The 16,815-nt window shown below is 44.9% G+C and overlaps 1 protein-coding gene across 2 annotated transcripts in view; it reads left to right on the top strand.

Moving 5' to 3' along the window:
* EVI5L (ecotropic viral integration site 5 like) overlaps positions 1-16,815 on the top strand; it is a 1,467,274-nt gene that overhangs the window by 958,678 nt on the left and 491,781 nt on the right. For both annotated transcript variants that reach the window (XM_069231736.1, XM_069231735.1), the window contains exon 8: positions 15,876-16,019. In XM_069231736.1, the coding sequence (XP_069087837.1) occupies positions 15,876-16,019 (144 nt within the window). The remainder of the gene's footprint in view (positions 1-15,875; positions 16,020-16,815) is intronic.

Here is a 16,815-nt window from a genome sequence, read left to right as displayed (position 1 = left end):
GCTGCGCCATAGTAGTAGGAGCCAACTGAAGAGGAGCTGGCGGCTGTGGAAGAACCTGAGGCACAATAACCGGAGGTTGCACAGCTAAAGGTTGCGGAGGTGCTGTAGCATTCTGCGCATAAGGGGGTGGCGAACTCAACAAGTGTGACATTAAAGGATCTTTCTCAAGTTCTTTTGCTGCATCTTGCTGAAGAAGCGGAAAAACTGGATAACATTTATCGGTCACCAATTTACGTTGCCTGTGCAACTGCTCATTCATCTGTTCTTCTTCATCATCTTTAAACTGTATGGCAGCTTGCATTATCGAGATACCCTCTTCCCTCTTATTTCTCTTTGCTAATTTAATTTCCTTCTGTTTGGCTTCCTTACGCCATAGGCGGAAAGAGTCAAACATCGCCGGCCGGGCTTTCTTCTTAAAAAGTTTAACCTCCAGATTATCCAGAATCTCTGTGTCAAAACTACCATATTGGGGCCATTTTAAAACACCATCTTTCCTGGTGTATCGGATCCATACTTCATTATATGTGAGGGGGCCTATGCCATGTTTCACATATAGTTCATAGGTTGGAGTTCCAATCCGAGGAACCGGACACGAGTCCTCCAATCGGGAATCCCTATTATAACCAAGACAGAACAAATTTCCATGTCTGCTAAGACGAGGCATCTTCGCTCTCTAGTCTAGCTTCAAACTTCAAAGGATTATCGAATACGATAGTCTTGTGAATACACAAATCCCTCGGCTTTGGTACTTGCAAGTTCCAAATCAAAGATCCCAAGGGGATACCAAACTAAGAACCAAACTAAGGACTGGGAGACGCTCCACTTATACTTAACTGAGGTATCGATGACGTCACAAGAAGACTCGTTTATCGTTTCGCTCTACCAAATCATCAAGGGTCCAAAACAGGGCGATAGTCAGGGCAGCAGTCTTTCGTAGCCGTCGGGAAGCGGGGAACCTCGCAGAAAAGACTTTCGGACCACGTCGACATACAGGGGTCGATGAAGTGGCGGCCTCCCTCCAGAATTTTCACACGAAGCTCCTCACGAACCTCTGGCTTGGACTGGTACCGCTGAAATCGCCCCACGTTGGGCGCCAACTGAAGTCCTGGGTTTTTCAGAACCCAGTGGTGCCAGGGAACACACCCTAAGACTTCGAGTCCTTCCTGTTTCAGACTACAGAAACACAGAGTCTTCTTGGTGAAGTCAAAGATCTTGTTTATTGGCTGCAGCCAGTAACAGGTATCCTAGAAGTACAACACAGTGTATATTCTCAGGAGACTGCTCCTCTTGCAAAGCTAACCTTCTCTTTTATACAAAATATTATGCTTTGGGCAAACATTCCTTATTTTACAGTTGACCATTCACATATTTTCACTACAAAGAAATAGCAGGGTTGTGATGACAAGCCCATATTTCAGTTTGTCCAGCCCTCAATCAATTACCCGGCAAGGCTCAGTACTTTCATCAGATATCGACGGACCCCCCAATATAAACAGGCACCTCCTCCTTGTAAAGCAAGAAAGAAACAGGGACAGGTGCGTGTAAGATTAGGCATGGTTTGTGTGTGATGAAAGGTTTTATGATGTGTTGTGCCTTGATACTAATCTCATTCGGCCACTGGGAAAGAAACTGGCCGAACAGGTTTGACTTCAGGCAGTGGAGTCAGCTTGCCCAGGTCACAGAGGAGTCAGCAAAGATGTACGTGTCCTTCAGACTCGTTTTCAGCATTAGACGTTGGCCTATGTGAGGGCAATCACAAAATGGCTGTCGTTTAAATGGAACACGAGGGTTCAGGACGGAAACTCTGATATTCTGGTGATTTCGTTACCCGAATATGAATACAATGCTTGTGCATACTATTCTAATCATTCTCGGTCTGCTGATACCAAAATCGTTGTGATACGACGATGTTTATAACACGGGTCCAGAATTTTCAGTACCACATCACTGCGTCCCCATCTCCTCAGCAGATGCTGGAGCAAAGTTACAGAAGCACAACTTACCAACACTCCCAACCACTCCCTCCCACCAGACGCAAATGAAGCTGCATGCGACCTACACAGCTGGTTATCAGATTGCACTGACAACGTAGCCCCTCTGAAGGAAAACAGCAGGAAATCAACAGAGCAAAACACCTAAATAGTTTACGGCAGACCTACAGGAATCCAAGCGCTCCTGCAAATGACTGGAATGGAAATGGAGGATCAGCAAATCAACCGAAGACCGCGCAGCCTACACGAATGCAGTCCCCACGCACCACCAGAACATCAGAGCCGCCTTTCAAGCATACCTCTACACCAGCACTCACAACAGCAAAGAGCTCTTTGCCATCGTCAAAGAGTTCACGAGCCCCGGGACAGACTCCTCACCCATCCCTCCCAAGACCTCTGCAACGACCTCGCCGCCTTCTTTCACTGAAAAATACAGGACATCTCCGAAGCCTTCACGAACCAAAACCCGCCAGCATTGCTCACCAACACGGACCTAGCACCTCACCAGATCCTGAACTCCTGGTCCCCCATCACAAAACAGGACACCCAAAGACTGATGAACTCCATCCACTCGGGAGCACCCTCGGATCCCTGCCCTCATCATATCTTCAACATGGACAGCGCCACCATAGCACCGGAGCTCTGCCAAACTATCAACCAATCCTTCAAGACTGCCACCTTTTCCTCAGACTGGAAGACTCAAGAAACCCATTGCCCACCCAAGGAAGCTGAAGAACTACAGACTCATCTCTCTGCTCCATTTCCCAGCCAAGGTAACAGAGAAGGCCATCAACCAACAACTCACAGAATTTTTCACGACACACCATATTCTAGACACATCCTGATCTGGATTCAGAAGCAACCACAACACTAAAACCGCACTCCTAGCAGCCACTGATGACATACGCATCATACTGGACTGCAGAGGCACGGCTGCACTAATCCTCCTCGACATCTCCACTGCATTGACAGCTTCTCAACTCCGACATCCGATATAAAGCACTGGATTGGATCAGATCCTTCTTCACTGGAAGAGCACAGAGTGTCAGACTACCGCATTAGACGTCAGAACCCAAAGACACATGCTGCGGAGTGCCCGAAGGATCTTTACTCAGCCTGACACGTTTCAACATCTACATGACCCCGCTTGCCAAGATCGTCAAACACAGGCTAAACATAGTATACTACATCACCAATTTGATCCTCTCCCTGTCCGATTACTCTGCAAATGCCAAGAGAAATTTCCACGACGGGATGACAGCCGCCGCCACCTGGATGGAAGCCAGTTGCCTCAAACTCAGCTCGGACAAGACCGAGATCCTTGTAATCGGTTCCACCCCTCCTGCCTGGAACAATTCCTGGTGGCGCATCACTCTGGGAAACGCCCATGGACCACGCACGCAACCTGGGCATCATCCTTGACTCCTCTCTGTCCATGACCTGCCAAGTCAATGTCGTCTCTTCGTCATGCTTCCACACCCTCCGACTCCTGCAGAAGATTTTCAAGCGGATTCCCTCCGACACGATTAAGACAGTCACCCACCCATTCGTCACTAGCAAACTGAACTACGGCAACGCACTCTATGCCGGCATCACCAAGAAACTTCAACCAAGACTACAAAGAATGCAAAATGCAGCAACCAGACTCATCCTGGACATCCCTCGACACAGCCACATCTCCTCCCACATCAGAGACCTACACTGGCTCTCAGTCAGCAAGTGGATCACTTACAAACTTGTGATCCACACTTACAAAGCACTGCACAACATAGGTCCAGCATACCTCAACCACCGCCTCGCCTTCTACGTACCCAACAACTCGACCTTGCAGCAGTCCCCAAGATCAGAAAAAGCACAGCAAGAGGAAGATCCTTCTTCTACCTAGCAGCCCGGACATGGAACATACTACCTCTCAAGCTCAGTCAGACCGCATCCGTGAAGCAGTTCGGGAAGGACCTGAAGACCTGGCTCTTTGACTGAGCAGCACGCCCTCAAACAGCACCTTGAGACCCTATTGGTGATTACCTGTGCTCTACAGATTTCCGATTGATTGAACGATCTGGAACGATCTGGTTATAGGATCTTCCTCTAAAGGAGTTGCATAACCCCCACCATAAGATCACCTGAGTCTATCCATGAATCTAAACTTTCTTCCCTTGTGGGTTCTTCACCTTATTTTGAAGACAAATTACTACTGTTGAAAATTGTCTTTTGGTTGAGTAAAGGGAAACATTCTTTGTACAAACCATAATTGTTGATGACCGTTCCGACACTGAAGACCAAATCATCCCACTCGATGAAGGCATTGTCAACACAGTCTGTCCTCTCGACTAAGACCCAGTTGATTAAGACAACTTTTTCAACATCAATGAACATCCTGTCACCTGCAGCCATTCTTTCTGCGAAAACATCTTGGGCATTGGCTCATTTAACAGCAGCTCCATAGACTACAGTCTTGCCATTGTCAGTGATAATTATGCTCTCTTTGTCCCGACCTCATATTTGCTTTTGACGCCACTACAGTGGTTATCCCTATCAAGTGTCTCCAGTAAAGATTATGTTGTAGCCACTGTCACAGCTGTTGTAGGATTCTGTTGTCCTTATTACTTCAGAAAACACAGAATAAAAAAATCTCAAACATTGTCGCAGGAAGCTTAGCTTTTTCTTCGGTACAGGGTTCTAAAATCGGGTAAGATAGCTGAAGCTGATGAAGTGCAACAGACTTCCCATCAATGGCAGGCTTGCCTTGACTTTATTGTGAGAGGAGATTATGGCTGAGTCATATTATTGAGAAATCGTCTCTTTTTATGCTCCTTGTCTGCTGAATCTGGTCCTGCCATTTTTTGGGGAGTTTTTTTGTGTTTCTTATTCTCAGGTTCATTTGAGGAGGATTCTTTTGGTCTTCATTTTTCCTTTGAGGCCTCAGTTTTGTCCGGTTTTCCTTTTCACTTTCCAAACATAAGAGTTGACCTCAGATTCATCCTCTGGTGGGGAATTTCAGTTGTCTTGTTTTTCTGGATCCAGCTTCAGTCTTAAGTCACAATCATTGAGGGTGTTGGCAGAGAACGTTCTTCAGATTTTACAATCCTTTGCTTTGTGATCTCAGTAGAAGCAGTAAATGCACCCCTTGTAAAGGCCATCTGAAAGATAGCTAGTTTTTTCATAGAAATCCGTCTTTAATAGGGATTCTCTTGAATTTTACCATGATGTTGCCTTTCTCAGAGGCAGTTGGGTCAGATCTATGCCTCCAGCCTAAAAAAAGGCTTCAGAGGTAAACTTGTCTGATTTGAAGGAGTAACTCCCTTTCACATGATATGCAGTAGAGATCTGAAGAGTGAAGACCTCTGGTAGGAGTGAGTCAGAGAGCATACTCACCTCATTGGTTGAAGTTTGGTTCATTTAGCATGAGGTGGATGTGCTGATGAAGTGAACATTGTCTGGACCTTTTTAACCTGTCAGTGCCTTATGATAAAGTGAGCAAGGGGCTCCCACTTCCACTATGGGAAAAGATTCAACCATGTGAACCTATGACATATATAAATGCTGGAGACCCACATTGACAAGTAAGTAACTTGTTTCTTGTCATGACAGGGAACTGGATGCAAAACAATAGTTGTTGTTTTGAAGTGCGGGTACACTTCTTCTAGATTTGTGGACTGTCGGAGTATTACCAAAAATTCGCAAGCAGGCTGTGGCATGGCAGGACCCAGGGAGTAGAGCATTTGATTACTTGGTTAGTTGGGTCTCAGTTACGCTCTCAACTCCACTCTGATTCCCTAGTCCTAAGGGTTCTTCAGAAACTATAGAAACTCTCCAACAGTGTCTTGAAGACCAATGGTCTTAGAACCTGATTTAGATTTCATCATAGGACACTCCATCACAAACATGAAGGGTGTCCTGTCCACCATATTACAAGTGCCATAGTTATAATGCACTCATAATATGGCGGACGGAATATCAGTCACATTGGTGACAGAGTATCATATCCTTCTAAATCCAAATCAGGCACTTTGTTCTTAAACAGGGGGGAAAATACGACAGTCATCCTGATGGTTACCCAGACATTCCCATTGTGATGCTTTGAAGGATATTCCTTTCCAACAGGATGATCCCATCAAAATAATGTGACAGATGACATGATGGGGGTATTCACATGGATCATCTCCAGATTTAAGGCATCCAGTCCCTGAAGAAAATGCCCCTATGTAAGCCTGCAGCCATCTCGCTCTCACATTTTTCTCCTACCTCTCAAAACACTCCTTTCCTGTTCAACAGACAACTCACCAACAATGTAGCACTTGAAAAGACATGGAGGTACCAGATTGAGGATTATGTCTGTGGAGACCCAGGCAGTTTAAAAGTGGCCACTGTCCAGGAATCCCCAAATCATTGTAGTTCATCTCCCAGGAGGGTAAAATGCAGAGACAGACATTCTTAGCAGAATTTTCCAAATGGGTTTTTATAAGGCGAAGTCTTAGAAAGAGTTTTCTTCCAATTGGGTTTTCCTTGGTTTAGGAAACTACACAAATGCCAAAAACAAGACATTTCCCCAACTTTCTCTCCGGCTGCTGCTAACCCGGAAACAGGTGGATGTCTTTTTGATAGGCTGTTCAGGGAAATTTCTTTACTCATTCCTTCAGGGTTCCCTGATTCTAGCAATCATTGTCAAACTGACTTAGGGCCTCATTTAGATATTGATGGATGAGTTACACCGTCACAACGGTGATGGATATCCTGTCCACGAAATCTAAATCCCATTATACGCATTATATTTTATGGGATTTAGATTTTGGCAGATGGATTATCTGTTACCATTGTGACACAGTAACTTGTCCGCCAATATCTAAATGAGGTCCAAATCTGAAGATTAGAATGATCCCCATCACCTGGGATCAGCCGAAACAACGGTGGTTCACAGATCTTCTCCTCCTCTCAGAATATCCAAATAAGAGGTTGTAATACAGAGCAGATTTTTTCACAAGTTTAAGGATCAAACCAATATTGAGATTGCCAGCTTCTCCCCGGATCATATCCAGTGCGATCATTTGAACTTTATACCAGATTGAATGGATATTCTAAAGAAAGCCAAGTGCCCTTCCACCAGGAAAAGGTTTACATTTGGTGGATTAAGAAAAACATTGACCCAACAAAATATCAGAAAGAAGCACTGCTGCCTTACCTGCTCTATTTTCCCAAGTTGGGTCAAGCAGTTTTCCTCCAGGAAGGTGCAGCTTGCATCCATTACGGCCTAAATAAATTATTCCTCACAAAGCTATTTGCTTTTAGAATCCCAGAGGTTAAGTACATCCAAGAAGGAGTCTTGAAAGTTTTTTCCCCCCATCAGGAATCTTTTCCTTTTATAGGAGCTTAAAGTGGTCCTTTCAAAACCAATTGGTTCTCGTTTTAAACCATTTCATAAATCGTCCCTTCAACATATTTCATGAAAAGCTTCTTTTGAGAGTGCATCTGCATGCTGAGTTGGGGATATCCAGGCCGTATCCTCCCTTGAACTGTACATGCTCTGTAAAATGCACTCCAGGATACTAAGCTTGGGCTGGAGTATTCATTACCTATGATTTCAGTACCAATTCCAAGTAAGTACCTTTTCCTCCTTTAGCCAAAGCATACTCACAGGCACACCTGCTCAGAATATCTCCCCCAACATCAGACAGGAGCACAAAATACTTCCTGCATTCTCAGCTTCTTTTGAAATTTGTTTTGAAAAATATAATCAAGCCTTAATACAGATTATATAGTAGTAGAAGATAAGATACCACAACACTTGACCAAAACCTAATGTTTTTTTAAAGATATTCTTTTATTTAATTTTCTTCATTTTTTCTCAAGCTGCAGAATGGGGAGTCTTTCGCTTTAGCTTTTGAAGCCATATTGTTTCAATTCAAGGAAGCCATCTAAATTATGTACTGATACACCCAATCCGTTTTCATTCAGACATGCAAGATATCCAAGCAGGAATGTCATAACAACGTCTTTTTTACAAAGCACAAAGTATTTTACATTTCTGAAGAATACATCTACCTGTAGATTCCTCACATTTTGAATATCTCAGTGTGCCAGCATTCCACAGAAACTTTTCTTCATAGCTCTCCACATCGACGAAGACATTGTAATGTCACGGCTCCGCATGGGACCCCTTGTGACGTCATTGGAGCCATAAGAAGTCCTCATTGGCGTGCTGACATCAACTCCCTTTTTTCTGCGTCTTCCACACAACAGTTTTCCCATCCCTCCATTGGGTTTGCAGTTGGTGACAGTGTTTCAGGTCAGAAAACAGTAGAGGCTTTTTTTCTGCAACAGTGTCTCCACCAAGAAAGTCTGAATTTAAGCCCTGCCGGGAGTGTGAGGGTCAGATGTCAATACCTGACCTTCATGATGACAGTCTCTGATGTCTCAGCTCGGGCCACAATGTTGACGCCTGCTCTTTGTGTCAGAAGATGAACCTGAAGGCCTTCAAAGAATGAGAGGTGAAGCTCTTCATGGCCTAGGCATGGAAGGAGAAAAGAAGTTGTGTGAAGTCTCCACCTCGTTCGGAGTCACTGTCTCCTCACTCCTCTAAGTCATCCAAGAGGAAGTACAAAAAGAAGCGGTGTTAGAGTTCCTTATGTCGATCTTCAAGAGATGTTTCTTTGATGACGGTGTCTCTGCATCCGAGGTTGACTGTAGACTCTCTGGTTCCATCTCCTGTAGCCTGTCTAGCATCACCTTATACCCTGTCCAGCGTCACCTTCTAGTCTTGTGAGACCACTGACATTGCCTGTGCGTCCTGATCTAGAGGTGATTCCTCCGCCTTCAGTTTTTCCTACACCTCCTTGACAGAAGCAAGAGCATCCAGCTTTCCCTGCTTGTGGACCAGATCTTCCCAGCTTCCTAAATGTGATGTACAGCAGTTTTAGCAGGGCAGGGACTCCATCTGGTGTGCCCACAGGCCCGCATGGGTCCGATATCGTATTCGCTGGGAGGCTTCCCGGTGCAATATCAGCAGGCGCCATTCATGCCAATGGCCCAAGTACCCTGGCCTTCTCCAGTGCCGAGGAAGGTAACTTCTTCGCCAGTTGAAACTCTGCTGGAGTAATTGGTGCCGATTGTGCCCTCACCGACATCGGAAGGCTCCATGCCAGTATCGCATCATTCGTCTCCAGTGTCTGGGTTCAGTAGCTCAGGTGTTCAAGTCTCCATCGCCGTTACTGACGTCGCTGGCACCGATTCAGTCTTCTCTGGTTCTGCTGCTGCAGTCGAGGCATAGATCCCATAGGGATGATCAGTGCCTTATGGAGGAGGAACAATATGTGTGTGCCCAGCAAGATCCTGACCTGGAAGAAGGTGAGATAGTTTCACGTGATCCATATTTTGAGGGACTGGACATTGCAAGTGGCTTGGACACTTCCTTAGAATGGGAGTTATTGTCACCAAAAGGCATGCCTCCTCCTGAGGTGACGTCATATCATGCAGTGATAAAGAAGGCTGCTGACATGTTGAAGTTGCCCTTTTGACAGCTGATCTTACGTCTGATCTGTTGACGGAGGCACTGCATTCTGCTTCCTCTGTGTCGGAACCGCTATTGCCTTTTATTGAGGCTTTAACTGAGCTTGTGTTGAACATTTGGCAAAATCCTTTGTCAACCCTGGCAGTCTTGACCCATTGCCTGAAGGTACAAGACAGCTCCAGGGAATCCTGTGTTTTTGAGTAGTCATCCATCTCCTGAAACTTTGATGGTACAGGCTTCCTGTGCCTTGAAGTTGACCCCAGGGCCCTCTTTAACCTTTCCAGCCGACAGGTCGTCTAAGAAGATGGAGCAATCTGCGATGAAGGTATTTTCTTCTGGGAGTATGGCTCTGAAGTTGGCCAACGCTACTTGTTTTTTGGGCGGATATATTCACGCCTTGATGGAGTGTGTCAGCACAGTGGTTCTAAAGCTGCTGGGTGATGTTCTGGGGCACTTTGTAGAATTGTTAAGAGACAGCCAGGTGACATCGAGGCATGTTATACGGTCGGGCCTGGACACAGCTGATTCAGTGTCTAGACCGATGGGGACCTCTATTGTTACACAGAGACATGCTAGGCTGAGGTGGTCTGGATTCTTGCCTGATGTGCAGTCCACTCTGATAGATTTGCTCTTTGATGGTGCAAGACTGTTTGGCGCCAAACACTATAACCCATGCCTGGTCACCAGCAGGCTAAACTATGGCGACACTTGTATCACCCAGAAGAATTTGAAGAAACTACAGCACATCCAGAACCCGTTTGCCAGACTCATCCTGAATGCCCCCGCCATGAACACATCACCCGACACGTGAAATACCTCCACTGGCTCCCCGTTGAGAAAAGGATCAACTTCAGACTCCTTGTACTCGCATACAAGGTTCTCCACGACCTAAGACCCACCTAACTCAACCACTGCTTCACCTTCTACTCCCCCACCACACGTCTCCGCACCGCTCAACAGGCACTAGCCACCGTACCCTGCATACGGAAGACCTTGTCTGGAGGAAGATCCTTTGCTTACCTCGCGACAAAGAGCTGGAACACCTTGCCTCTTCACCTCAGGCACTCCCCATCCTTACCTCGATTCAGGAAGGACCTTAAGACCTGGCTCTTCGACATAAGCATAGAGGACCGACTCCCCACAGCGCCTTGAGACCCTTACAGGTGAGTAGTGCGCTCTAGAAATCTCTGATTGATTGATTGTTTGATTCCGCTTCAGAGACATGCAAAGACAGTAAAGTGATGGCGAGATCTGTAGGCCTTCAATCTCAGCCCAGAGACCACAGGCTGTTTCACAAGTTCTGGGTGTTTGACCAGAACTACTCCTTTTGTGGCAGACAACAATTCCAGCAGCTTTCACCCTCCTCTTCCTCCTCTTCTTCCTCTTTTTCCCTGGCCAACGTCATTGGAAAGCAACCCTAGTTTCACCTTCTTGGAGCATGCTTTGCCAGTGGGAGGAAGGTTGTCCTAATTTCTACCACAGTGGAGGTCCATAACATCGGACCTGTGGTTTTTGAGTATAGTAGAAAATAGTTACGTCTTACCCTTCCTAGAATTTCCCCCATCTTGCCCTCCCCAACAAAATTTCTGTTCAGAGAAACATCTGCTACTTCAGCAGGAGGTCAGTTCCCTACTTCAAAAGGGCGCAGTGGAGTTGGTTCCAGAGCAGGAACAGGGTCAGGGATGTTACTCACAGTACTTACTGATTCCCAAAATGTATGTCCATTTGCATCCCATCCAGGACCTCAGGGTTTTGAATTGGTTCCTCAAACAGGAAAAATTCAAAATGCTGACCTTGCACAGGTGCTTCTTGCGCTGGACAAGGAAGACTGGATAGTTTCAGTCGTTTTGCAGTATGTGTATTTTCACATCCCCATTCTGCAGTTGCACAGGAAGTATCTCCGCTTCATGGTGAGGTCTCAACATTACCAGTTTGCAGTCTTTTTGTTTGGTCTTATTTCCGCACCTAGAGTTTTCATGAAGTTAATGTGGTTGCAGCGCATCTCAGAAGATGGCGAGTACCAGTATTCCCTTCCCTCGATGTTTGGCTGCTCAAAACCAAGTCTCCAGACTCTGTGTTGCGTCACTTGCAGGTGACAACTCAATTGTTGTACAACCTGGGCTTTTCCATCAGCATGCCCAAATCTCACCTAGAGCCCTCTCACCACACCCTGCTCATTGCCTACCCTCCTCCTCAGAGGATTTGGGACAGTCAGGCTATGATTCTGATGTTTCAGAGTGGAACAATGGTTCCAGTCCTGAAGGTCTTGCACCTGCACCTTCTGATAGCCTCCTGCAGTCTGTTGGTCATCCATGCATGCTGACAAATGAGGGCCCTCCGCAGACAGTGGTTTCAACACGACGGAGATCTCAGAGTTGGTGAAGATCTCTAGAGACACTGCACCAGATCTTCGATGGTGAGGTGTGGATGTCAGTCTTCCTCAAGGGAAGCTGATTTGTCCTCCACCTCCAGTGGCCACAGTGATCACGGATGCCTCCACTCTAGGGTATGGAGCACATCTGGGGGACCTGGAGATCCAAGGACTTTGGTGTCTGGAAGAGAGATTGTTTCATAAAAACTCATTGGAATTGCGAGCAATACATCTGTCTCTCAAGGCCTTCCTTCCTTGCATTTGCGTCAGTCAGTGCAGGTCTTGACAGACAATATTACCGCAATGTGGTACATCAACAAACAGGGAGGCGTAGGGTCGTATCTTCTCTGCAGAGAAGCACAACTCTGGTCCTGGGCTGAGGACCATCGGCTTTGCATAACAACAAATCACTTGCCCGGAGTTCTGAATGTACGTGTAGACAGTCTCAGTTGTTATTTTTTAGCCGAACACGCTGTGTCTGTCATTTTCCGATGCAGGAGGCACTGGGCAACACGTTTTAATTGTACTTGAACTCCCACCTGTTTTTACGTGTTTCTCCCCATACCCTTGATTGCTCGAGCTCGGAGGAAGATACGCCAGGACCGGGCCTAAGTCCTATTGATAGCCTCAGATTGGACAAGAAGGCTGTGGTACACAGACCTTTTTCATCTCTCACTGTGCTCTCCACTCCATCTCCCTCACAGGACAGACCTTCTCTCGCAGCACAGGGGCATGTTTTACACCCTAACCGCCAGAACCTGCACCTACATCCCTGGAAATTGAACTGAGCTCCCTGAGTTCTTTTTATCTTATCCCTGATGTGGTGGATGGTATTTTAGCAGCCAGGAGACAGTCCACCCAGATGGCTTATACTGGCAGGCGGGCTAGGTTTGTAAAGTTGTGTGAGGAAAATTCGATTGATCCTTTAAAAGCCCATTTGTCTGATGATTTACATTTTGCGCTTTCTGTGGTGCAACAAGGTTGTGCAGTTGCAACATTTAGGGGATATTTGTGCGCCCTTGCGGCATTCCTTTGTTTACCTGACCAACCTTCTCTGTTTAAGTCCCCTGTAGTGCTAAGTTCTATTAAGGGACTTACTAATAGGTATCCTCTCACTCCCTTTATCATGCCTCAGTGGGATCTTAATTTGGTACTAACTTACCTTAGGAGTACTTCATTTGAACCCTTGCATAGTTTTCCTTTGAGACTACTTACTTTCAGAACTGTTTTTGTGGTTGCCATAATGTCAGCAAGACGTTAGAGAACTGCAGGCATTGTGTGAAACCCCTCTTCACAACTTTCTATTCTGATAAGCTGGTATTGAGAACCAGGGCTGCTCTTTTGCCAAAGGTGGTTACTCCCTTCCACTTTGGCCAGTCTATTACACTTCATAATTTCTATCCGCCTCCCCATCTAGCTAAAGAGGAAGAAAGGCTTCATCATCTAGACTCTTAAAGGACTGGGAGTTTTTTTTTTTTTTTATATAGACAGGACATGTGATCTCTGGCTGGATGATCAACTTTGTATTGGCTACATGGGCAAGATGAAAGTAAAAGCTGTGCATGAAAAGGATATTGTGTAGATGGATTATCCTGTGCATTAATATCTGCTACTCCATGGCTAACAAAGAACCACTGAAGGTATTAGAGCTCATTCTGCTAGAGCTAAGTCTTCCACTTCTACTTCTGCTTTAGCTAGAGGTGTCCCAGTAATTGGCATTTGAAAAGCGGCACCTTGGGCCTCCCTCCACATGTTAGCGAAGCACTATTGCTTGGACTCCAACGTGAGGAGGGACGGTCATTTTGTCAGTTCTGTTTTACACGTTTTTTGGGGTATAGGCAGACAGACACCCACCTCCGAGGGCGGGACTGCTTGGGGATTCTGTTCAAAGGGTGAGGAATCCACAGGTAGATGTATCCGTCAGAAGAACAAGTTACCTTGGGTAACACCTTTTCTGGTGGATACAGTATCAACCTGTGAATTTCTCACTGACCCCACCCGCCTTCCCATTGCTTGTCTGCAGATGCCAAAAAAGATTCTGTCAGTATATTGTTTGTTTTCTACTTCATATATAATTCTGTGTGTATATATATATATGGATTGCAACATGTTGTTGCATTCGTGATGTTGGTTTCACCAGTTCGCCTCAAAGGAAAAAGAAAATTGATGTAAACTGACATCATCATGCCGATGAGGGCTTCTTATGGCTCCGATGATGTCACATGGAGCCGCGTGCAGAGCCGTGTCATTGTGACATCCTTGTCAACGTGGAGAGCTATGAAAAAAAACTTCTCTGAGGAGTGCTAGTGCATTGAAATATTCAAAAGGTGAGGAATCCACAGGTAGATACTCTGTCAACCAGAAAAATTATTACCAAAGTTAAGTAACTAATTGTTATAGTCTGAGCACTTTATGTGAAAGGCCTTTCCAGTGAAAACTAAATTATCCTGTAGATGTCTTATTGGCCTGGAACTTAGTAAACCTGGGGTACGCTTCAGGCTTGCACCAGATTTTGTTGGAGTTGCCTTCCACTTTTTAAATTGAGATTCCCCGAGTTGTGGACCATGCACTATCCTTTGCTTGTGCCATTTCAAATTGGACATTTCTTGATCATTGCATGAGGGTGATTCAGTGTTCCCCCAGTACCACTCTGAATGTATCTTTTCTTTTAGTGGACAAATTAAGTGCAAGAGGACTGAAAACTGTCAGTCCTGTTCCTTTGTTAAAAGATCAAACAAATATTAAAATATTTTACTGCCAATCTCTGGCTTAACTCCCAAGTATCAAATACAAATCTTTCAGAGAATTAAATTATCCCGACCACCTAATATCAGATTTGCACAGCCATGCTTTCCAACTATTTTTTGGAGTCACTAATCGTGAAACAAATATTTTAATCTAGATCCTAAACGCAGGTCATCACCACCTCCTCTGCTGCCAGTGCCTCGACAGAGTGCCAGAACTTTACCCAGCACCAATACCTCAACCTGCACTAGTGGCATGCCGCCTCTGGTGCAGGCCCACTGGTTTGCAAGGAAGACCCAGCAACAAAGATGCAAAGAAACAACTTGTTATCAGTGCAGGCCAGATTACTGCACCTTTTCTGGCTTCTCATGGCCTTTGATAGATAGGGGGAGGACAGAAACATTTTCACACATCTTGCTACCAGTTTTCATGAAAAGGGCATTGATATGTTTTTTCTTTTGTTTATTTATGTATGATAAATGCATATTTGAATTCCCTGTAGCACCTCCTTTTATGTTTACTCTTAAATATATTTCATCCATTATCTCCTAAAATGAGATACTCTTTAAAATATTCTCCAAAAAATCCAACATTTTCTTTGTGGAGTTTCACTTTGTGTTCATAGGATGCCTCTCTTAGTTTTTCTCTGAGTGAAACACTGTTTTCCAAGATCACGAAGCCTAAGGTTTTGCTGAACATAAAAAACGTAAGGGTTTTCTTGTACATGAGAACAAGTTTACACCAGACTAATACTGTATCACTTTATTCGAAATGGGATAACATTGGTACTTATGTGTTGCTTAACGTTGATGTTTTGGGCAAAAAATCTTATATTCATCCCGGAAAAGAAAATTCAGGATGTTTCTTTGTCTTTTTCTGCCTCATTGCTATCTGACTTTGTCCTTTGTACCCCTCACTTTTAAACAGTAATTCACAACTTTTGTCCTTCCTCCTCTACTCACCCTCATTGTTTTCTCTTTGCCATTCTGTCTTTTTCTCTCTGGCATTTATTTGCATGTCCTACTAATTCTCTGTATCATTCTCCCTCTTTGCACTGGCCCTGTGTCCCGTCATTCTTCTTCTGGTACGCCTTATTTTGTTCTACCAATTCATGTATTTCCCTCCCCACTATTTTATCCTTCTCCCATTTCTTTTATTTGTAATCGTTTTGTCTTTTTCCCTAATTCATCCCCGAACTCCCTTCCTGTGTTGGTTTTGATACCCACCTTTTTCTTTCCGCTTTCTCTGTGTGATTCTCCTCCAGGAACAGCTGCCTGAACTGAACATCCACTTCCGGTCTCAGAGCTTCCACACATCAATGTATGCTTCATCTTGGTTTCTCACGCTCTTTCTCACCACCTTCCCTCTGCCCGTGGCCACCCGTGTCTTTGATATCTTCATTTACGAGGTATGAGATCAAGTGATGAAATCGTAATTATAGTTTATCTGAAACCCATTTCGCTAAATGCAAACATTAAAAATATTTTTGAACATTTCTTGTATTTGAATGAGAATTATTGTATTTATTATCGTAGAGAAATTGCTGGTTTCTCAATTTGTGAGTTGAACTTTGTATTAAGACTATCTGGCAGTGATAAAGTGCATAAACGAGCTAAATATAAAAGTAGGACAAGTTGTTGTATGGGTAGAGCAGAAATCAGAAACCCAGAGGGTGAAAAGCACAATTATGTAGGCGGGAACCATCCTTATACTACTTATAGTGTATTCACCTCACTATGTTAACCAAACTCTAGCCAATGAGCTGAAGAGTGACGCAACCCAACTCTCCTAAGAGATGCAGCTGCTTAAATTTTCAATAGTAAATATTTTTCAATGCTTCATGAAATGCACTATAGGTTAGTAGTGTGTGTGGCTGTAGATACATATGCTTTGTATTCTTCTGCAAGCTAGTTTTGGGCTCTGGTATTACAGCTTAATTTTCTTGAAAAAAGTTTGAGTCACAGGATGTTGTGCGAGTTCTTTTTCAGTCCACAATGCCCATAGGCACTGACTCCAACTTAGATTGTTTTTTCTGCCATTGGGTTCCAATGTGTTCTGCAGTGACTCAGAGACTGTCACATTTGTTGCCGCTTTTTCAGGCCTAACTAGTCTGCCCTTTGAGACCTACGACCGCAGAGCAGTCATTACCTGCAGTTCTCAACTGATACGCTACTCTTCTTTCAGTGACTGCTTCACGTCGATGC

Source organism: Pleurodeles waltl, chromosome 4_2, assembly GCF_031143425.1.
Source record: "Pleurodeles waltl isolate 20211129_DDA chromosome 4_2, aPleWal1.hap1.20221129, whole genome shotgun sequence".
Classification (NCBI taxonomy): Eukaryota; Metazoa; Chordata; class Amphibia; order Caudata; family Salamandridae; genus Pleurodeles; species Pleurodeles waltl.
The sequence above is the reverse complement of the archived record's forward strand: the minus strand, read 5'-3'. Positions and strand labels throughout refer to the sequence as shown.